This window comes from Denticeps clupeoides, chromosome 17, assembly GCF_900700375.1.
Source record: "Denticeps clupeoides chromosome 17, fDenClu1.1, whole genome shotgun sequence".
In the NCBI taxonomy this organism is placed as follows: Eukaryota; Metazoa; Chordata; class Actinopteri; order Clupeiformes; family Denticipitidae; genus Denticeps; species Denticeps clupeoides.
Window position 1 is genome coordinate 218,667 of NC_041723.1, and position 22,015 is coordinate 240,681.

Genomic DNA, 22,015 nt, shown 5'->3' on the forward strand with positions numbered 1-22,015 from the left:
TGTCCTGCTTTTTCACTTTTATTTTTGCATGATGTTCTGTTTTATCACAACCTTTCAGCGTTAATCGTTAATCGTTTCATCCACATCTGATTTTAGTCCATATAATTTAATTTCTCTCCACCTCTTATCGCGTCTCATCACAGCCATCATTGCATTGGTGTGAGTGGTAGCAGCATGTAGACTCTTCGTAATGGGAGAAGGACGTAGAGAGGAAGGGGGAGATGGTGGACCAGCGGCTTGTGCGTGTCATAAAGCTCTCCCAGCTCGAAGCCGGATGAACTTTGGCCAGCAGAACGATCGCGAGGCCCTATAAACTATAAATAAGTACCACAGTTTGAGAACCAAGGCTCTAGTACGCAGTCTGCTACAGTGTTCAAAATCGTGGTCGAGACAGATATAGGTCCGAACATCTTGGTTCGGTTCCCTTACACAGTAAAAAATCCGAAATGCGTCCCTTTAAATCACACGGGAACTTTCTTGCTGCTTATTGGACAGAACAACAAAAGTAAATACAGGAGGCAGGCGACATAATGAACTGTATTCAAATCATGAGTTTGGTCCTGTTTTGGGTTGGCTCGCGTTCTCGCCCGGCGGACCACACTCTTGCCCACTCTTTGTGGGTCTCGGTCTCGAGTGCGATTGCCGTGTTCACACCGCACCAAGGGGGGATAAGGAAGTTGAGTTGGATCGAAGCACTCTAAAGACTGTAGGTGTGACAGCAGCCCCTACAGCATTTATTGGTCACTGATGGAGGTCAGGTCTGGAGGTCTGTGTCTCTGTCCCTTTCTGTCAATGTGAACTGCAGCGTCCGTCTCTGTCCCTGTCAGTCAGACCCGCCTCCCTCGCCCCGCATTGCTGGACAGACGCACCAACCCGCCATTGACCCACGTTGCCCTGTCTGTGGCGGGACTGGCGAGGCGCCGCTCTGCTCTTCTTGATTGTGTTCTGAACGTCTGGGGTTCTGGACGCAGCCTAACCTGTTCCCGTTTCTTCACTTCTCTCTTCTGCCCTCTCAGACTCTTCAGCAGTTTAGGAGAACTCCACACCATCTCCCAGAGGAGCTACGGCACCACCTACACCATCCGCCCCGGCAGCCGTTACCCTGTGACCCGCCGAACGCCCAGTCCCGGCCCCGGCTCCCCGGACCGCTCCGACCCACTGGGCGCCCTCCGAGGCTACGGCCTGGCCACGTCCCCCACCGCCCCGCCCACCATCCTCAAGTCCTCCAGCCTGTCGCTCCCACACGAGCCCAAGGAGGTGCGCTTCGTCATGAGGAGCTCCAGCGCCCGCAGCCGCTCCCCGTCCCCGGCCCCGCCCTCCCCCGGCATGTCCTCGCCGCTGCTGACGCTGCGGCCATTCCACCAGAAGCCGCTGCACCTCTGGAACAAGTACGATGTGGGCGACTGGCTGGAGAGCATCAACCTGGGCGAACACCGCGAGCGCTTCCAGGACCACGAGATCGAGGGGTCGCACCTGCCCGCCCTGACCAAGGACGATTTCGCCGAGCTCGGGGTGACGCGGGTGGGACACCGGATGAACATTGAGCGCGCCCTCAAACAGCTGCTGCAGAGCTGACACCCACAAACCCCGCCCCATTCGCCCCCCAGCCCCGCCCCTCGCCCAGCGTCCACAACGCCGCACTCCCAGCCAACACCTCCACCTTTTCTACAGACTGACTTTCTGCTCTTCTGTTCCTGTTGGCTCATTTTCTGGACGGTTTTCTTGTTCCATTTATTCTCTGATCCCTGAGTGTTGAGTAAGACACGCCCCTTTTTTGTAGCACCTCCCAATCCATGCCTATCCACCAATCAAAAGGGTTTTTGCATAAGTGAACTGTGCATGATCTCAGAGCGTTAAAGCTTGTATCTGGTCTCCCGAAATGCACCTTTTATACCTCCCGCCTCCATCACCGATGCCCCGCCCACTCGCCCCTCTCGCTCCGCGGGTAAAGGACAGTTCAGTTGCCTTTCAGAGAATTTTTTTAAAAGCTCAGCAGTTGGACATCTGGGACTGGAATGTGGGTGTGGGGGGGCGTGGTTGCATGTGAGAGTGTGTGTGTGTGTGTGTGTGTGTGTGTGTGTGTTTGAAGCTCCTATAACTGACGTACGGAGAATGTTTAACCGACACTCGTGGCTTTTTTCTGAATCCAACGGTGGCGGCAGGTTTGGAGAAACGTGGCGTTGGGTCTGAAATGGGGGAGAACATCGAACGGACTGAAACTAAACCTGTCTGCTGCTTGTAGACGAAGCAGAGGAGAAAACTGTTTATTCCAACAATAATTTACTCATTTTTACTAATTATATACACACATATAAATATATATATTTGAAAGATAACCGTATATAGATATATGATTATAAAATTGTCATAATTATTTAAAAAGAAAAGTTCTATATGGTATAATATATAACTATAAAAAAAGCTACTGTTGAAAATAATTTTCCTAATGGTCATCCTTTTATGGACCGTAGCATGAAAAGTTGCATCATTTCTGGAAATTAGGGTTTTGGTTGATTTTTTTTCTTCTGTTTCCTGGAATATTTTGTGTGAAACCTTGTCTTCCACGTTCTACGAGAGCGAGAGCTTGTGGCTTCATTGATGATCTCGTGACCTCATAGCCTGTGCACGTCGACGTGGGACAGTGCCAGCCGTCAGTGAAGTGCCCTTTACCAGACTGGCATCGTGGGGGCGCTCAGCAGCACCAGGGGGGCCAGGAGTCCCTGCCTCACTCCCTCTAACACACACACACACACACACACCCACACACCAGGCCTCTGTAGCAGCAGCAGCCCTGACCCCGCCCACCACGGGGGCCAGAAGGCCACGCCCGGGCAGGAGGTCTGAGGAGTGAGTCCCGATGGCGAGCTCTGCAATAAACCACCAGGGACAAGCAGCCTGCTGAGCCGACGCCCACCGCCACGTACCTGCAGAAAGCACCGCCGCGGGCGCAGCTGTCCGGGAGACGTTCTGGTTTCCTCGCCGCTTCTTTTTGATGGACCCGATCTTATTTCCTACCGGGTCTTTGTTGTTTTCATTTTTTAGGGGTTTTTTTTTTTTTTTGGCCTCGGTTCCTTCGCCAGGAGTGGATTTTGTAGCTTGAGAAATTTGATGCTTGGAGGATGAGTTTTTTTTTTTTTTTTAAAAACCCACCTAGTCCGAACTTTAAAACAGGATGAAAATTTTAGAAAAAGAAAACAACTGCTTACATATGTGTACATATGGACAAATTACGAAATGTTTGCTTTTTTATATCAGGCAATGTATATACAATAGTTTTCATATAAATTTTTAAAGTCAAAACTATATAGATCTATATATGAATGTTTGGCATATATGCATAGTTAACCACCTATAGAAAAGGGTGAAAAGATTTTATTCTTTCTATGATCTCTGAATTAGGGGATGATTTGCACAAAATAAGGTGCTAGCATTCAAGCCATCCATCTTTAAAGTGCTAACATCCTGCCATCCTCAGCCCTCATGGAGCCCACGATTCTACTTCCTGTCGGGCCGCGTGGCGAAGGTTCGTACTGTGCACTGACCCTGGAACAGCATCCAGGATCCTGCCAAGAACACAAAATGTACAAAAATGGATCATTTCGAAACGAAAAGACAAGGTATGACTGGCATTCTGCATTGAATTACTTGGCGGTAATTTGTGTGCGTCATGCATATTTGTGAACGTTTTTGTTCATTTCATTCATTCGTCCATGAAATGAAAGGTGCTGCCAGGAATGAATCTTTCCTTCCATCAAAGATGGACTCTTCCAAAGAGTCCATCTTCGTGGCAATTTTACGCACAGAACCAATCTCAGTAGTTCAGTGGGCAGGGTTCTGAAAACCTTGTAGTGCTAAAATGAACATGGAGGAAGAACCAGGAAGTACCCAGTACGAACTCTCGCTCTCACCCCTCTCACCCCTCTCAGCCGTGCCACCATCACCCTCCTCCAACACAATGAAATGTAGCTTTACCAACGCGCCGTAGACATCATGGCGGTCACGTGACTGGCATTCTCTGCTCACTTCCCGATTCCTCACCTTCCTCTTGGTGGTCACGTGACCAGAAGGAAGGAAGGAAGGAAGGAAGGGAGGAGAAGAGGAGGAAAATGCTGGAGCGAACCTGGAAACAGCCTTATCTCCGCTTCCATCGCGTGCAGATTCCGACCAACGTCTTAACGGGGTTCCCCTCCGCTGTAGCCTTAAGAGGAGCAGAAGTCCCCTGTAGCGGCTTGACCCCCCCACCCCGACACACACACACACACACACACACACTACTTTTATTTTATTCACGGAGCAGATTGCTGCATTCAGTTTTTTGGGTTCCATGATTCATTTGTGTTTGAATGCATATTTTCATATAACTGCACCATGGCACTTTCCTTGAACTGTTGGTATATATAGATCACACCCAGAACCAGTCCAAATATCACTTCCACAAGTTCTCAATTCGGATTCCAAAATGGTTCCAGAAGACCCTGGAACGGGTGGCAGTCCGGGAAATATAAGAGCTTGAATAGGGCTGCAGCCAGAACAATCAATCCCATCAGCCACCAGGGCCAGGACCATCTCCGCCCCGTTAGCTCTCGCTGGTGTGCAGCTCCTCGGCCTCGAAGCGAGCAGCGACGCCAAAGGAAGCCAAGAGCAGTGTCCCCCCCGTTAGCTCGTAGTGTCCCCCGTGGGGCGATCACAACTTTACACTGTGCTGTCGGCCGTTTGGACGTCCTGCTCCACTCTGCCGTGATACTGTGATTCCGGGGGCCTTTGGGGCCCCGCCAGACGTTCTCAGCCTAGTAACCCAGGCCCCTGTAGAAGCCAGCAGCGTGACACCCCGACACTTCTTTTAAAGGGCCGGCACCCCCTCGGCACGCCCTGACTGAGCCGAGAACGTCTTCTAGAGCACAAACACCCCGAAAGCGCGGTGGGAAACAGCCGGGGCTCCGCAATAACGCCCAAGAACAGTTAACTCCGCCTTAATTACTAATTAATGAAGACAAGCGCTGTCCTCAAAAGCTGGTCAAATTCCACACGTTGTCCAAATCCCAGAATTCCTCCAGCCTGCTGAAAAAAAGGAATAAAGAAATAAAGCATTTCTAACCTGCCACACGGCACCGCCGCCGACTGTACGGTGTAAACGTGGCTCTGGGTCCGGCTGTCAGGACACACGCACACTTTCACCGGTTCGGAGTCAATATGTGAAAAAAACCCAAACAGAAATGCACTGGATTGCTTTTGCTCTTTCTTTTAAAATGCATTTATTTCACGTTTTTATTATTATTATTATAGACGTTTTTGTGTAAATGTATGCTATGGGGTGACGAACATGTGCCAAAAGTAAACCTTTGCATTGTACTTGATCTTTTCTTCTGGGTTTCTATGGTGCCACCTGCTGGAAGACTGGATGTAGACGCCCTTCACGCTGTTTCACTACGACATTTTCCTTTTTATGTTTGATAAAGGAATTGTCAGATTACGTGGGATTTTCACTGGTGTTTTAATCATATTTTGGTGAGGGTTTGACTGATGCACCCCTCCCTTCTGATCCATTGTGCTTTTGGGTTTTACCGAATGGAAACTGAGAATGATGGATGATTCTTTTTATTATTATTATTATTATTATTATTATTATTATTATAAAGGAATGGAACAGAGGGGGAATAAACACATCATTCACATGAACTTTACTCTTGATTTCTGGTCAACAAAGCACAATAAAAATGGTGAGAAATGCAGAGTGACGCTCTTGGTTTCCTGCTGGTGCTGTGAAGGTGTGAGGTGGAGCAGAGTATGCATCAAAAATAAAAATCAAAAGAATCTGCCGGCACATTCAGGATCATCGATTCCTTATCTTACACAATGTAGTTGAGAATGTAGGGCTGTCAATCTGCTAAAAAATGCAACAAAGATTTATTAAGATTAAATATTTATCAATTTTGAAACTATTACAGACATGAGTGTGGGAAAGAGGCTCAGGCCGTGACGGTACACAGTAGGGCGGTTAGAAAATATCAATGCAGCAACATATTGCAATATTGGATGTGGTGATATTGATCGGTGGTATCAATATTTTTGAGTTTTACGTTAAGTCCACCAGGTGGAGCTGTCGAGCGTTTTCTTGAGTGCAGTCAGCAGAGATGAGAATCGGTGTGTTGTGCAGTATCACAATATATTGTGATACTGATATATTATCGTATTGTGAGGTTCCTTGCCAATACGCACCCCTAGTAAACAGTGAAAGCCTCAACAGCAACGTTGTGGGTCCATTGGTTCATGTTGCTTGCGACAAAATAGTGAAAAAAATTTTTTTGCTGCTCTCGTGTTCCCTGCACGGCAGCCACGCCCACCCTCAAGTGTCATACCTTCAAGGGGTTGGGTTCGAATGCCAGCTCTGGCTTTATGTGGGTGGGGTTTACATACTCGATGTTGATTGGTAGGTGAATGGTGTATTTGTTGCCCCGCCCCTTCGGCTGGATGCAGCAGTTATGGGAAAATCAGTGCGTGAGTGAGAGTTAACCTTCAGCTTCAGCGTTTGGTCAGCCTGTTAATGGATGAATCAGATCAACCAATGGGAATTTCCAAGACACGTAAAGTTCTTTACGGCGCAGGAAGGCTTGGGGTCTTGAACCCGGAACTTTTAACACTGTGGCCCAAATGCAGGCCACAGTCTGGCTTTTCAGACTTGAACACTGGAGAATACAGATGAGAAGAAGTTCTATTTGCTTTCATACTGTGTGATTATTAGAAATTCGGTATTCTCCGTATTCAAAAAGTACCAACCTGGCAACACTGACAGTTTTAACGGTCAATAACTTTTTATTAAATAAACAGTTTAAATAAAACGTAAAAACGGGCTTAAATGAACAGTTCTGGATGCTTCATCATATCAAAACCCACCATGTATGTAAAGAACTTTACAACATTCAAATGTGTTCATCTTTCACAGTTTGTGCGATACGGTCAGTTCCTCGGATGCTCCGTCTCACTATTTCACGACCACAAGATCGGTGACATCAGACCACCTACATGACCCTAAACCCTAGAGCTGCGCTAGACTAGACTATAGAGCTAGATGCTGAACATGACCTTTGACCACATCACCGCTCACAATGGCAAATGAATGAAGACGGGCTGCTGGAGACGCCGCGCTTGGGCCGGTCGTGGAGGTCACGTGAAGATGGGCTTCTATGGCACCGCCCCCTCCTCCTCCTCCTCCTCCTCGTCCTCCTTCTCAGAGTCCTGCTCTGTCTGCTCCAGCTCGAAGTTCTGCAGGGACAAGATGGGACGACATGTAACCCCGGCCGCGGTCAGGCGGCACGATAACGTACAACCTACACACCTCCAGCTCTCTCATGACCTCGTCCATGAAGTCCCTGGAGTTCTGCTTGTAGCTGATGGCCTTATGAATGGCTTCTTTAAACACCTGAGGAAGCGTGAAAAAGGGCGGGAAATTGCTTACGTCGCCTCACTAAACGGACAAAACTGCTCTCGTACCTTCACCACGTTGGTCCCGTCTGCAGCCGACACGAAGTAGAGAGGAAGGCCCTGCTTCTTGGCGAAGTTGAAGCTCTTCTGCGTCACCTTCGCGTCCGCTGTAGACACAGTTGAAGAGCGGTTTACCAGACGGCCCCTACAGCGCCGCCTGGGATCGGTCCAGCCTCACCATCGATTTTGTTGGCCACCACCAGGCAGGGGATCTCGGGCCTGTAGTCCCTCAGCTCCTTGTACCAGTTGGCGAGGTTCTTGTAGGTGACCTTCCTCTGGACATCAAACACCTGCAGCCCAGAGAGGTGAGAAAGCCGAACGGGTTCCAGGTTCGAACCATTGTGTCCCTGAGGAGGGACTCCAGGGGGGACTGTCCCTGCACCTACTGACTGTAAGACGCTCTGGATAAGGAGGTCTGGTAAACGCCGTAGACATAAGACGGCTTTCCAAATTATTTTAGAAGATGAGCAGTAGATGAACGTAATTATTTGCCTCTATCAGCAAAAACATGAACGTCCTTTCACGAATTTCCATAACTTTTCAATAAGGCAAATTTTCATGATGAAAGTGAAGTGATTGTCATTGTGAAACACAGCAGCGCAGCACACGGTGCACACAGTGAAAGGTGTCCTCTGCATTTAACCATCACGCTTGGTGAGCAGTGGGCACCATGACAGCAGTGTGTGGGGACGGTGGCACCTCAGTGGCACCTTGGCTGATCGGGATTCGAACCGGCAACCTTCTGATTACGGGGCCACTTCCTGCCCCAATATGATCATATGTTCTCTGAAATTTCTGTGCAAATCTGGGGAAATTTGACAACCGTGAAACAACAGAAGCTCGAGGGTTCCGGTGCAGAACGTCAGCTGTAATTTACTTTGAAAAGTAGACGAGCGGCTGAGAAAGTTCTGGAATATGGTTTTTAAGTTTTTAAGTAAAGGTTGCGTGTCCGAAACCTGAACCGAGGTGCCCCACACGCTGCTCAAGGGTGATGGTTAAATACAGAGGACACGTGTCACTGCTCTAGTCTGACAGGAACCTGCGTGTACTTCACACAAGTCGAGATGTTCCCGTGTCAGGTACCATGATGCAGGCGTGGGCCTTGTGGTAGTAGGACGGGTGCATGCTCTGAAAGCGCTCCTGCCCAGCGGTGTCCCAGAAATCTGTGGGGCAGAAAGACAGGGGGGGGGTTGAGCGTGTCGTGACCTCACTGCGCGGCAGGCCGGGGAACGCGCCCACCCACCCACTAGGACGCTCCTGCCGCCCACGGTGGCCGAGTGCTGGTACAGGTTGAGCGCGTAGGTGGACAGCTGCTGGGGCCGGCTGGGGGGGACGAGGTGTAAGGAAAACGGCCGCCTGTGCGCGATTTGCGACGTGCGCCGCGGAGAAAGGATACTATCCGTCCATCAGGAATCTCTCCATCAGCCTGGAAAAGAAAGTGAAGTGATTGTCACTTGTGATACACAGCAGCACAGCACACGGTGCACACAGTGAAATGTGCCCTCTGTATTTAACCATCACCCTGAGTGAGCAGTGGGCAGCCGTGACAGGCGCCCGGGGAGCAGCGTGTGGGGACGGTGCTTTGCTCAGTGGCACCTTGGCGGATCGGGATTCTGATTAGGTAGTAATAGCCTAGTGGGTAACACACTCGCATATGAACCAGAAGACCCCCAAATCCCACTTCCCTGAGCAAGACACTTAACCCTGAGTGTCTCCAGGGGGGGACTGTTCCTGTAACTACTGACTGTAAGTCGCTCTGGATAAGGCCGTCTGGTAAATGCTGTAAATGTAAATGATTACGGGGCCGCTTCCTTAACCGCTAGGCCACCACTGCCCCTCGGGACACGCAGGGAAACTCGGGACGCGGGGACCTTACTTGGACTTGCCGACCGCGCTGTCCCCCAGGCAGATGATCTTGACCCGCTCGTCGGCGTCGTACTTGTCCTGGTCCGGCTCGGGAAGCGGCGTCGCCATGATCGGCGTTTAAAGGCCCGCGGATCCCCGTTGTTCTTCCCCGCTCGCGTGTTCGGGACGAGGTGGGACGAGGTGGACCGACTCCGCGCCGCTCCCCGGCCAGACGCCGCGTTTCTACGCAACGCGCGGACGCTCGGTGCCGCAGGACCCCGGATTGCGCCGCCACTGCCCGCAGAGGTGCCTGAACGGTTCGTACGCGGCGTGGAGCTGATGACAAATGAATTTAGCGGCGCTTTAACAAGACAAAAACAACCATTTCTTCGGCTGTATTAGTATGTCGTGATTGCGCGATAGTAAATGCTCCAGTTAAACTGGCAGTATGTCGGGTGGATCTTCCCGTGGCCCCTGTAGCACACCTGTCAAGTATCCCGTTTTGGCCCGGAAAGTTCCGTAATTTACCCTTCTTTCCCACCGTTTTCCCGTATTAGTATTTTCCCGTAAATCTCCCGTATTTTAATCCGCGTTATTAAAAAAAAAAAAAAATCAGAGCTGTCCCTAATCTCGCGATAAGTGCCACCTGCAGTAGCTACTACAGGTACTGAAGGTGGCAGTTCTCGCGAGATTAGCGTGTGAGGTCAGATGACGAGTTGATGAGTGACGACGCGGGACATAAAGAAGAAGAAACAGACAAATGATGGGCGCCAGGACAGAGAAGGAAGGCGCTCCTGCAAAAAAAAAAAAAAAAAAAAAACCTCGTGTAAATACCGCGCTCAACGGGACACCGAATGTATTTTTCTGAAGAAGAGCGGGGTGGGGGACACAGTCACGCATCCTGTAAGATTTGCAACAGCGACTTTAGCGTCGCACAAGGGGGAAGGAATGGCGTCCGCCAGCAGGGGATTAATCAATTTGCCCAATAATGGCGGACAGGAAACAAAGGCGCTGCCTGAAGTTCAGGAAGTGTTGCAGCTGTGCATACAGCCAATTGTAGTGGTTGACAAGCGGTGATTTTAGCTTTCTTGTCACCCGTCTTAAAATGGAAGGTTTACTGGGGCGCCGGTAAACCTTCCAGTTTACTTGACAGGCATGCCCTGTAGCCCCCTACGTAGTGGACTTCTCAGGGTGTTCTGCCTGGATAAGTACACTTCTACCCGCTTCTAAGGAGACTCGGAAGTGTGTAGGGAACAAGTGAAGTGATTGTCATGGTGAGACACTGCAGCACACGGTGACATGGTGACACGTGTCCTCTGTATTTAGCCATCACCCTTGACAGCACACGGTGCACACAGTGAAATGTGTCCTCTGCACTTGGTGAGCAGTGGGCACCATGACAGGCGTCCAGGGGAGCAGCATGTGGGGACGGGACCTTCATCAAGGCCACCTTGGTGGCACTTTGGCAGTTCGGGATTCCAACCGGCAACCGTCCAGCCATGATAAAGCCATGACAGGTGCCCGGGGAGCAGTGCATGGGGACGGTACCACCTCAATGCCACCTCGGTGCTTTCTTACCCGCCAGGCCTCCACTGCACTTCTATGTGTGTGAATGTGACGAAGATTGAAGTTCTGTCGATGTTCTCCGTACACGCTCCGTGTGCGCGGTGAATAATGAGACTAGAGCCAGACTGTGAGATTTATTATACAATTACAGCAAGTAAAGGATAAGTTGGAACATCAACAAGTGGCACAGAGACATGACAGGCTGCTGTTCTTATTGGATAAGAATGACGAGTTCTGGGACGTGGACGATGATCCTGGATTTTCCTGCATGGGTCCATTTCATGTCTGCTTTGATCTGACTACGATAATAACACCTTTTCTGAAGTCTGCCATTGTCGGCCGTGACTCGGTGACGCGCCGTTTTGTCTGATGTGCTGTCACTCGTGCTCAGCGGTGGCAGCAATCAGAGGGGCGGTGAACTCCGAGTGGCGGATCCCGAACGAGAAGCTGGGGGCTTTTCTGCTTGTGAAGGTGACCTGCATTTTTTAAAATGGTCAAGCAAGCCATACAAACAACAGATCTACTGTGTGTGTGTGTGTGTGTGTGTGTGTGTGTTCTTGCCTGCTCAGGCCGATGGGCTCCTGGCCCCGGTTTCTGGCTGGTATCTCCTGGCATGCTGTTACGGCCGATCATGCTGTAATGGGGGGAATTCATCTTGTAGATGTTGGTGTCCACCACTCTGTATGTCCCCGGCCCGGGACTCTGTTCACACACACACAGAGATCACATGGAAGTCTTGCATGGCTGCTGGTTGGGACAGACAGTGGATAGTGGACAGACCTTCTGATGGTCTTCATAGAAGCTGCCAACCATGGTGCGGCCCTTCAGGGTGAAGTTGGGGGCCGCGGTCTTGTTCACGGTGCTGGGCCCCAGAACGGCGGGCAGCATGTACGCCGCAGGACCTGAGTGGCGCATGAAAGTGTTAAACACTGCAGCACAGCACACGGTGACACGGTGGAACGTGTCCTCTGTATTTAACCATCACCCTTGGTGAGCAGTGGACACCATGACGGGCGTGTGGGGACCGGCAACTTGGCCCGGCAACCTTCTGATTACGGGGCCGCTTCCTTCGCCGCTAGGCCACCGCCGGCAGTCATGAAGCCGGTATGCCGGTATATTACTCGACGCGGTTATGTGATTCCGAGAGGCGGATCGGCGCTGTAGCACCTGGTGTCTGGTCGTGGCGGAAGCCTTTGGTCCTGGCTGACAGCGAGTAGGCGGGGGAGCTGCAGGCGGTGAAATTTACGGCTTTTTCCGGCGAGTACCGTCCTGGAGTAACAACATAACGCGGTTACGGTAATAATTTACAGGTACAGGCTGTTGTTTTTATTTCACGCGTTTGCCTCACCTGGACCAGGCGTCTGAAAAAGGCGCGGCTCTTTGGGGCGACTGTAGAGGGAGTATGAAGGCGTCCCGTCTCGGCCCAAGCGGGTGATGTTGGAGGCCACCAGGTACCCCGGCCCGGGGGACCCGTCGCTCCTGAGCTGCTGGTGACGCGTGCCGAAGCTGAACGCAGGATATTTCAGCTTCCGGGGGTCATGGAGCTGAATGCCTGAGTCAGAGCAACAAATTGGGTCTCGGCCTCAAAATGTTCTTAATAAAACCGTATGCAATATTATGCTCAATACCTACGGTCCCAGGGAGGGCATATTTGGGCCCTGGGCTGCTGTAGAGGGCTGCAATGGGTCCCCGGGGCCGGTGGGGTCTCCAGGATCCCACCCATACGTCAGGGGCCGACATTACTGACCTGTCAGAAACAGACAACGTTCCGTAATCATCTTTCTGGCGTGTTTAACAATTAACACAACAAGTAATCAACCACTAACCATACGTTATACTTTCACTGGAAAATCCAGAAGGTGGCTGGAACCCGGTCTCTTGTAAGCACAGCTGAATAAGGGACCGTCCACAAACTGCTGCAAACTGTGGATAAGGACCCGTCCACAAACTACCGCAAGCTGTGAATAAGGAACTGTCCTCAAACTACCGCAAGCTGTGAATAAGGAACCGTCCGCAAACTACCACTAGCTGTGAATAAGGGACCGTCCACAAACTGCTGCAAACTGTGGATAAGGACCCGTCCACAAACTACCGCAAGCTGTGAATAAGGAACCGTCCTCAAACTACCGCAAGCTGTGAATAAGGAACCGTCCTCAAACTACCGCAAGCTGTGAATAAGGGACCGTCCGCAAACTGCCACAAGCTGCGAAATAAGGGACTGTCCGCAAACTACCGCAAGCTGTGAATAAGGAACCGTCCACAAACTGCCGCAAGCTCTGAATAAGGAACTGTCCACAAACAGTCCAAAACGTTTACCGAGCAGGGAAACTAATCCATGTTCTGCATAGAATGGTGGTGTCTCATATGACCAAATTCTCATACACCACAAGGCTGGTTTAGAAATATTGATTTTGTGCACAATTTTCCTGCACAGATTGATATTGTAGGCAGCACCAAAACTATGGTCATATAAAAAAATCATGGACAACTGCACTGAAACCCCATGATTTATACAGAAACTTGTTATTGTGCGTCATCTGTTGTTTACAACTGTTATAACTGTACACTGCTGTACACCACTGTGCCCTTTAAATTGCCCCTCTGGGACAAAATAAATGTCCTTAAGTTGAATTGAACCCTGACTGCCACCTTTCTTTACAGTATTTTCATTTAGCACGTTGCAAAATCCTAAACTAAATCCTTTACTGCAGGAAAATGATAATAAGTGATGTGAGTAAAAGTTTGGTCGCTAACATACCTTCAGTGTGGACTTTGTGAAGCTCCGTTGCCGTGGTACCCGGTCTGTGCAGCACGTGCGTCTCGGCTTATAAGCGGCGTCACCATGGCGACGTCACCGTGGGGTCTTCTGGATTCCATTCTAGCATTCACATTTTACCTCGTGAAGTCTGGGCTTGTTTTGCATGTTGTGTTTATTAAGTATAGTTCATCTTAAGCATATTTTTAATTTGTGGAACTTTTGGCTCTCACAAAAAAAAATAAGTAGAAAGTATGAGCATTTTGTGGTTTGTGATACTAACGTGACATCCAGAATGTACAGAAGATCTAACCAAACACAAAAACACTTGATGAATACAAAAAGTTTTATTCTGTATCTCAGAACAACACACCAGCACATCTGTCCGGTCCAGTCATGTCCTCCGTGGTTTATCTACTTCTACCCGACAGAAAACCAGCATCTCCTTGTGTTATCACTAAGCTCATCAGAATAATCAAGAACCCCACACGAGCACGCTTTGAACCCGACAGAAAGTACATTTATGGTGGAGAACGTGTCTCAATCCTGATGCTGGGTGATGTTGGGGTGGTGGAGCAGCTCCCTCATCGAGGTCCTCAGCACCTGCAGCAGGGCGTCGCTGCGCTCGGCGTCCTCCGGAGGGCGCTGCAGGAGAGGAAGATGGGCGTGACGCAATCGTGACCAATGGCGTGGCCATCAAATACTCCCACACACACACACACACACACAGACCCTGGTCAGAGCTCTGATCAGCCGCTGGAGGATGGCCACCTCCAGTTTGGGGTACAGGCCGGCCACCTGCCCCACGCAGCGCAGCAGACAGGACACCGTGCAGCGCTGACACTGGACACACACAGAAGGTCCGAACTGGTTAGTAACCACCAGACACACACACACACACACACTCACCAAAAGGAGTCAATAGACCTTGTGCAGGACGTTGAGGGGCTTCTGGTCTGCATCGCCTCTGGTCAGTTTCTGGACATCAGCTGCACTCAGAACCGGGTCCTGTAGAAAGACGGAGGCTCTGACCGGTGGCATCTCCCATGAAAGGCGCGTGCGGCAAAAATCTCACGGCTCGGACCTTCAGTCGCTCCAGCCAGGCCCACAGTAGCGAGGCGAGGACCCTGGGGTCCGTTTCCACGGCGAGGGCGGCCCACCCGCACACACTCCCGTTCAGCTCGTCCTGTTGGATGCCACCGAAGCGCTTTCCTCAATAACTCGGCACGGATTGGTAACAGCTTCCTGCGGTCTGATGGGTTTGGAGAATACCTGCAGAAGCGCGGCCCGTGCGAGGACCCGGTCCCCGGCCGGACTCTGGAGAGCGAGGGCCGTGGCCACTTCCTTGGCAGTTGACATCTGGCCTGGTGTCTCACTGTGGTTTCTACACAGCTGCAGCAAAACGAATGTGTTACACACCATAATAAATAAAGTGAAGTGATTGTCATATGTGATACACAGCAGCACAGCACACGGTGCACACAGTGAAATTTGTCCTCTGCATTTAACCCATCACCCTGTGTGAGCAGTGGGCAGCCATGACAGGCGCCCGGGGAGCAGGGTGTGGGGACGCTGCTTTGCTCAGTGGCACCTCAGTGGCACCTTGGCGGATCGGGATTCGAACCGGCAACCTTCTGATTACGGGGCCGCTTCCTTAACCGCTAGGCCACCACTGCCCCAGTAATCTGCAGGGTATTAATCCCAAAGCCCCGATTAGCCTTCATGTGGCCACGAGGTGGCCACCTGCATCTTCAACGTTGTCATGCTCAATAACACTCACGTCCACGTTCGAGCTGTATTTTGAGAAGGGAGGCGATTTCTTCATCGTGCACTTCGACCTCTTGGTGGCGGACGGGGGGTCGGAGGTCTGTCTGTCCTCGGCTCCATTCCACCGGTCCCCACCCAGGCCATTCAGGGCGGGGCCCGGTGCTGTGACCTCCTGCACTCGACAGGCCTTGAGGTTCTCTACGACCGGCGAATGCTGGCCGAACGCCGGGTCCTGTTAATGAAAGTTCCATCGCGAAATAGTCACAATCACCATAGTCAAGTCGAGTTTGCATTAGTCTTCGTCACATCCAGACTCATTTTAGTCTCATCAGGTTTCAGTCAACTAAAAGTCTGAGTGAGCGTTTTAGTCAGAATTACCCATGAATATTTTAGTCAGTGAAATTGGTATTTTTGGTCTTTTTTTTGTTTGTAATGTAATTTTTGTAATCTGGCAACCCACCACCATGCATCTATAACCCACCACAAGCATTCTGACATCTGATGGGAGACACAGGAAGGAGGAAATTACGTCTCGTTTTCGTCAACGAAAATCTGACTTTTTAGTCTAGGTCTTATCTTGTAAACCACATTTAGTCTCGTTTTTATTCGTCATCAGTATTACATGATGGTAGTAGCCTAGTGGGTAACACACTCGCCTATGAACCAGAAGACCCGGGTTCGAATCCCGCTTACTACCATTGTGTCCCTGAGCAAGACACTTAACCCTAAGTTGCTCCAGGGAGACTGTCCCTGTAACTACTGATTGTAAGTCGCTCTGGATAAGGGTGTCTGATAAATGCTGTAAAATGTAAATGTAAATGTAGATTTCGTTGTAGTTTATGTCTCGTTTCCGTCACATCACAATGGTTCGTTGAAGGTATATGACGAAAACAACCCATAAAAGGTGTAACGGTGGTGATACCGAGGTCAGGGTGATCTTGCTGAGGTCCGACTCGCTGTAGCTGCGCTTGTTCAGCAGCACCTCCCTCTTCCTCTGCAGGAAGCTGAGTGGCTCGTCCCACGATGACACCGAGCACATGGAGGACGACCTGTGGGACTTTCCTTCATCCCTCAGACGCGGCAGGAACTTCTTGACAACTAGAGTGTCTCTCACCACTTGCCGCAGAGCCAAAATGGCCGCCCGCTTGTCCAGCTCTTCCTGAACCTGCGAGGAGGTGAACATTGAGGGTGAAAGTTTCGGCTCTGAAAGTGAACGTCACCTGTGACCTTGGTAGAGGATGTCCGCACCTCTGCCGGCCTGGCTCCGCCCGCGGTGAGGGCGGTGAGCTGGCAGCACAGCAGCTGCAGGATCTTGGGCGTGTGCGAGAGCGTCCGGGCCTCGGCGCCGTGGAGCAGCAGGGCCTGGCGCTGGAGGTACTGCCCCAGGCCGAAGGGGGCGCCGTGGCGCAGGGCGGGGCCGGGGTACTGCGCCAGCTGGCTGGCCAGCAGGCGGGCGAAGTCGAAGACCATGTTGATCTGATCGCGGGTCTGGATGGAGCGCGGCCGCTTGATGCGGACGTAGTGGATGGCTTCGCCGGGGCTGACGCGCAGCAGGTATACGAGGTAGCAGGCGATGAGCACGCCTGAAACACACACATCATGTACTCAGAAGGTTGGACGCATCTACTCGGTGGCGGTTCTGGAGCCATTTTGAAGAGTCACATTCAGTATTTGTTGTACCAGGAGAAAGTGAATCGTGTTTGATGAGTCTGAGTCGACTCTTTTTACCTTCATTGCTCATTGTTCACTAGGTTTTTTTTTTTTTTTTTTGTTCCACTCACATGGTGGTGGCAGTGGTGGCCTGGCGGTGAGGAAGCGGACCCGTAATCGGAAGCTTGCGGGTTCGAATCCCGACCCGCCACGGGGCCACCGAGGTCCCCTTGATCAAGGTACCGACCCTACACGCTGCTCCCCTCAGCTGTGGGGTCTCACTTTCACTATTATCTTCATCAAATGGCGCTTGATGAGATGATTTATCCTTCAGGGTGGGGATACCGTCCCCGATGCTGCCATCACAGAAGAAGCTTTTTGATTATTACATAACGTCAGGCGTGTCCTGGTAGTGTGATCGGTATATCTTTCTGTGGACAGAATGCAGACTCCTGGACGACGATGTCCCTGTACTGTTTGAGCGGGTTGAGAACATCCAGAGAGCGATCTGAGGGAAGCTGAGGGACGTTGGCCTGGCAGCGTGTGCGTGTGATCCCTGGCTGCTCATCGCTCCTGATCATCTGAGATGTTACGTACCCGTTCGGCCAAGACCAGCGTGGCAGTGCACGGCCACTTTTCCCTCCTTCACAGAAAAAGCCAGGACCTTCACTGCATCCAGCATTCCGACCATGGACGACACACCAAAATCTGGCATGCCAAAGTTATAGAAGTAAACTGGGAAAGAGAAAACATGATTAATATCTACAGACTATATTTCATGTATAATAGAGACTTCAATTCTTCAAGCTGCAGTAAAGCTGCTGAGCAAGATGGTTTGTTTACTCTGGCTTTCCATGAAGATCTGGGGAGAATAGGTGAAGCCACTGTCTTCCTCTAAGGGGGGTCCACAGTGTGGATGTTCCCCTGGCAACTGCATGTTAATGATGGTCCTGATGTTCAACCTGAATAATTAAAAAACGAGAAACGGAAGGAGAGGAGGAAGTCGCGTTCCTGTTCAACGCACTGAGTACAGCAACATGCTCCAGTAAACCATAATTCACACGTGATGCAACTCACTGCTGGAACTGCTCTATGATGCTGTAGCGCTTAATGAGCCAGGTTGAAGGCCTCGCCATGGCAACGATGTCATCTGTCACCCTGGAAACAAGCACAACGCGCTCATGAGCATGGTCACGGTTGCGTCTAATCACAACGTTCCAAGAACAACGGCACCACAACAAACCAGAGACAAAAAGGACCACTTAATGACCACACCAATGACCACAGAGGCGTGCCCGTGGGAGGCGGGGCCGGGCACTGCCCCGCCCAGAGACAAGCTCCGCTAGACAGCCCCGTGCTGCTGATGGAGTTCCATTCCTCAGCCGTTCCTAACACCTTCAGCCTCTGTCGCTCCACGGTTCCATGTCTGGAACTCCAAAAGACGTAGATAAACCTGCACCTCCAAACACACTATACAGTCCGGGCACGTTTTAATTCATCATCCCCAGCACGTGGCATTTGCCACAATAGTTGCTTTTATACGTTCTATAAAATGAAGTTATTGTTATTGTTTAATATCAAGTAAACAATGGGCTGCATGTGGGCTCCACCCACACATTTCCAGAAATCTAACTTGGTGCGCGATGATCCATTATCTGTGGCCTCGTACACGCTGGAGCCGTGACGGCCACTCACCAGGAGGAGAAGGTGCCGCGGACGGCCTGCTGGCTGGCTCTCCAGCACGCCGGCCCCTCGTAGCGGCAGTCGCGCCCGCCGCAGGCCAGCATGCAGATGATGTTCGGGGGCATGGCCTTCACCAGGCTCTCCCTGGCCTGGGAGTACGAGGGCCGCGGCACGGGTACGCACGGAGTCATCCTGCGCAGGAGAACATCACGCCGCCATCGCAGCCTTAGAGCGCGGGGACGAAACAGGAGCAGATTACGGGGCCGCCGTTACGAGGTCAGGGAGTGCTGAGTGAAAATGGGCATTTTGGGGTCACCTACCGTCAATACGGCGTGTCCTGTGTGCATGTTTTCTCCTCGTCCCCCAGCCCCTGGTGTCTCCTCCTCTGGACTGACCTACCTGGGGCTGCTTAAGCCTGATTAGCCCGATTATCATAAATACACTACAGCATGGACATTCACACACCATTCTTAATCCTCATTATATCAGCATATGGAGGCGCACAGGAGACCCCTCCCCCAGCCCCGCCCCATCTACTGGGATTTTATCGGCCATTTCACTCGTCCACCAGAAGTCAAAACACTTCATATCTTTGTGACCTGCAAATCGGTGACATCAGGTGAGCAACAGCGGCACCTAAAACCTGCTGGGTGGTAGATCACGAGGAACCGGGTGTGGCCAGAGGGAGTTTTGGAGGAACAACTGAACAGGAATGTTCTTCTTCTCCTGTACTGCTGCCTACCTCCCAGAACACACCGCATGCCTGCTTTACAAATGCTGTCGCCAACAGATTCAAAAGAACACAACATTGTCCAACATTGTGAGTCAACATCTCCATCTCTCTACACGTACTTGTAGATCTCTGGAAGTCGGTGAGCGTATTCTGAGTATTTATCACAGTGTTTTAAAACAAGTGACGTGATTGTCACTTGTGACACACAGCAGCACAGCACACGGTGCGCACAGTGAAATTTGTCCTCTGCATTTAACCATCACCCTGAGTGAGCAGTGGGCAGCCATGACAGGCGCCCGGGGAGCAGTGTGTGGGGACGGTGCTCAGTGACACCTCAGTGGCGGATTCGAACCGGCAACCTTCTGATTACGGGGCCGCTTCCTTAACCACTAGACCACCACTGCCTCAAAAGCCAGGCCACCACTGCCCCTGAGATTGAGAGTGTGGTAGGAGAGCTTATCTTGCCCTTCCTGTCTACCACTGTGGTTGCCAAGCCGTTTCAGCTGACAGCGAGGAACCTTGTGGTAGATGTTTTCAGGTAGCCACCAGCCACCTGAAATTTGGATCATGAAACACTGTCCCCCCCGAACCGGAACGACCTGAAATCAGGCCTGTATTTCATTCTTAGACCTCTACCGTGTGAGGAACACTGTACAATAAATATCTCTCTTGAATACACTTGAACTTGTCCATGTTCTCCGGATTCATTCATTGCTTTATGGCTACACCAAAGTTTACTGGACCTTTTGTGGACCAGATCCATGATGGCCTGGCCCTCAAGCAAAATGAAGCTGTTCGGGGTTTTATTTTGCCAGATGTGATCCAGGTTCTTTGGTTAGAAACGGTCCTTTTAAGTCCATTTCCAGAATCCATCCGGAGCAGTCAAGTCCACCAGGTTCCTCCTCCACGCCGCTTCTTCGGATTCTTCATGTTCCGATGAGGACGTCTGCTGTTTGCAGGTGAGGAGGTTTTCCTCCAGCATTCCCACGCTTCAGCGCAGGTGCTGTAGGAAGCTCTTTGAGCGTCATGCATTCCAAAGGCTGCGGCTGTTTCGCTTCAGAGCCAAACGGCCTTTTCTGTGTCTGTTGGTCCAGTCCATCCCGCACACTGGTCCTGCAGGAGGGAATTTTCCTGGGATCAGGGCCAGTGCTCTACCCTTGGCAGCAGAGACGCACCCTCATTGGAGAGGGGCGTCATGGTCACCATCTTCATCACTTTCGTCCTCCTCTGTCACGGTCTCCTGAATGCGAAGGGATATTAAAATGCTCGTATTATTAAGTCGTGGTTGACGAATCCCTACAGGCTCCTCCTCTTCTAACCTTTATCTTCTGGGCTGGGTGGGTGGCGAGTTCCACCACACGGTGCACACAGTAAAATGTGTCCTCTGCATTTAACCATCACCTTTAGTGAGCAGTAAGTAACTAGTTAGCGGACACGTCTCGATTCCATCTGCTTATTTCTGACATACGCAGCCGTGAAAATGATTTTAAAAGCCGGTGCTTTTTTCACTGTGTAGTTTTTTTTTTTGTAAAAGCTGTAATTCTTCCATTTTCTGTGGCAAACAATCTTGTCTTTGACATTTTCACAATGTAAATTATGCCACAATGGAATTATGGCAGCACATAAAAAACAAAATCATTTACAGCGAACAAGTGCATAAAAGTACCAGCAAAAAAAGGGTTGAAACTCACCATCTTGAGCCTTTACAGAATCACTTTGAGCAGGATTAAAGCATATTTGAGGCCAGAGACACATTTATACTGCAATGCTCCACCCCGTGCAAACACACGCATACACACGCACACACACACACACGCACACACACACGCACACACACACACACACACACAGTAAAGGAAAACGAAACGACTTTGCTGAGGGAGAAAACAAAAGTGTTTTGATGAATGCAGAGCTCCACCCTGTACAAACATGCAGGATGCTTCATATTAAGTGTTCCTTCCATATGGTCCAGTATCCGGGACATCACGTCTCGCTCACTCCACCACGCCGCACCACAGACTGTCCAGGAGTTGGCGGGTGCTTTAGTGCAGGTCTGGGAGGAGATCCCTCAGGAGACCATCCGCCACCTCTTCAGGACCATGTCCCGGCATTGTAGGGAGACCACACACACGACTGGGACTTGTTTTAATTACATTACAGCGAAGTTGGATCGGCCTGTAGGGTGTTTTTCCACTTACATTTTCAGTGTGACTCCAAATCCAGACGTCCTTGAGTTGAAAAATTTCATTTCCATCGATATTTTTTGTGTGATTTTGTCATCAGCACATTCAGGCATGTAAAGAACAATGTTTTTAATAAGAATACTTCATCCATTCACATCTAGGATGTCCTGTTTTGTGTATTATGCAGTGTATTTCAGAAATTCGAACCCAGACCAGTAGCTTACACCCCGAGGGGCAGGAGGAGGCGGTGCTCGGATTTTTCCAGAAGTTGCACAACTTCACACGTCGCTGCAGAGCTGTGAAACACTTCAACACAAACCACAGAAACGGAACAACAGCATAACAGCGATCGGC

At 50.7% G+C, this 22,015-nt stretch overlaps 4 protein-coding genes and 1 long non-coding RNA gene across 8 annotated transcripts in view; 1 reads left to right on the plus strand and 4 right to left on the minus strand.

Moving 5' to 3' along the window:
* shank3a (SH3 and multiple ankyrin repeat domains 3a) overlaps positions 1-5,676 on the plus strand; it is a 116,657-nt gene extending 110,981 nt beyond the window's left edge. The window contains exon 23 of the mRNA XM_028958753.1: positions 1,017-5,676. Coding sequence (XP_028814586.1) covers positions 1,017-1,575 — 559 coding nt within the window. The 3' untranslated portion in view covers positions 1,576-5,676. The remainder of the gene's footprint in view (positions 1-1,016) is intronic.
* Positions 5,677-6,790: 1,114 nt separating this feature from the next.
* rabl2 (RAB, member of RAS oncogene family-like 2) lies at positions 6,791-9,929 on the minus strand. 3 transcript variants are annotated; one of them, XM_028957590.1, is made up of 9 exons: positions 9,810-9,891; positions 9,356-9,660; positions 8,876-8,905; positions 8,723-8,802; positions 8,563-8,642; positions 7,658-7,868; positions 7,489-7,586; positions 7,334-7,417; positions 6,791-7,260 (listed from the first exon to the last, which is right to left on the minus strand). In XM_028957590.1, the coding sequence occupies exons 2-9, from the start codon at positions 9,451-9,453 to the stop codon at positions 7,180-7,182; spliced, it is 762 nt and encodes a 253-aa protein (XP_028813423.1). In that variant the 5' UTR covers positions 9,454-9,660; positions 9,810-9,891; the 3' UTR covers positions 6,791-7,179. The 3 variants fall into 3 exon arrangements, with proteins under 3 accessions (XP_028813423.1, XP_028813424.1, XP_028813422.1); XM_028957591.1 differs by having other exon boundaries at positions 7,658-7,769; positions 9,356-9,929; XM_028957589.1 differs by having other exon boundaries at positions 9,356-9,929.
* Positions 9,930-11,010: 1,081 nt separating this feature from the next.
* cimap1b (ciliary microtubule associated protein 1B) lies at positions 11,011-13,877 on the minus strand. 2 transcript variants are annotated; one of them, XM_028957587.1, is made up of 7 exons: positions 13,649-13,877; positions 12,519-12,637; positions 12,239-12,442; positions 12,058-12,159; positions 11,671-11,792; positions 11,452-11,592; positions 11,011-11,366 (listed from the first exon to the last, which is right to left on the minus strand). In XM_028957587.1, the coding sequence occupies exons 2-7, from the start codon at positions 12,628-12,630 to the stop codon at positions 11,268-11,270; spliced, it is 780 nt and encodes a 259-aa protein (XP_028813420.1). In that variant the 5' UTR covers positions 12,631-12,637; positions 13,649-13,877; the 3' UTR covers positions 11,011-11,267. The 2 variants fall into 2 exon arrangements, with proteins under 2 accessions (XP_028813420.1, XP_028813421.1); XM_028957588.1 differs by lacking the exon at positions 13,649-13,877 and adding an exon at positions 12,717-12,996.
* Positions 13,878-13,977: 100 nt separating this feature from the next.
* On the minus strand, positions 13,978-19,782 carry LOC114766599 (protein tyrosine phosphatase domain-containing protein 1). Its single transcript, XM_028957562.1, has 13 exons — positions 19,066-19,782; positions 18,758-18,970; positions 18,140-18,220; positions 17,906-18,024; positions 17,660-17,797; positions 16,661-16,995; positions 16,335-16,577; positions 15,426-15,644; positions 14,918-15,037; positions 14,730-14,831; positions 14,573-14,653; positions 14,378-14,488; positions 13,978-14,290 (listed from the first exon to the last, which is right to left on the minus strand). Exons 2-13 carry the CDS (start codon positions 18,934-18,936, stop codon positions 14,186-14,188), a joined length of 1,833 nt encoding a protein of 610 aa, XP_028813395.1. The 5' UTR covers positions 18,937-18,970; positions 19,066-19,782; the 3' UTR covers positions 13,978-14,185.
* A 5-nt stretch (positions 19,783-19,787) lies between these two features.
* LOC114766618 (uncharacterized) lies at positions 19,788-21,832 on the minus strand. Its single transcript, XR_003742836.1, has 3 exons — positions 21,677-21,832; positions 21,170-21,611; positions 19,788-20,718 (listed from the first exon to the last, which is right to left on the minus strand). It is a non-coding gene; the product is annotated as an uncharacterized LOC114766618 (long non-coding RNA).
* Between the last annotated feature and the right edge of the window lie 183 nt (positions 21,833-22,015).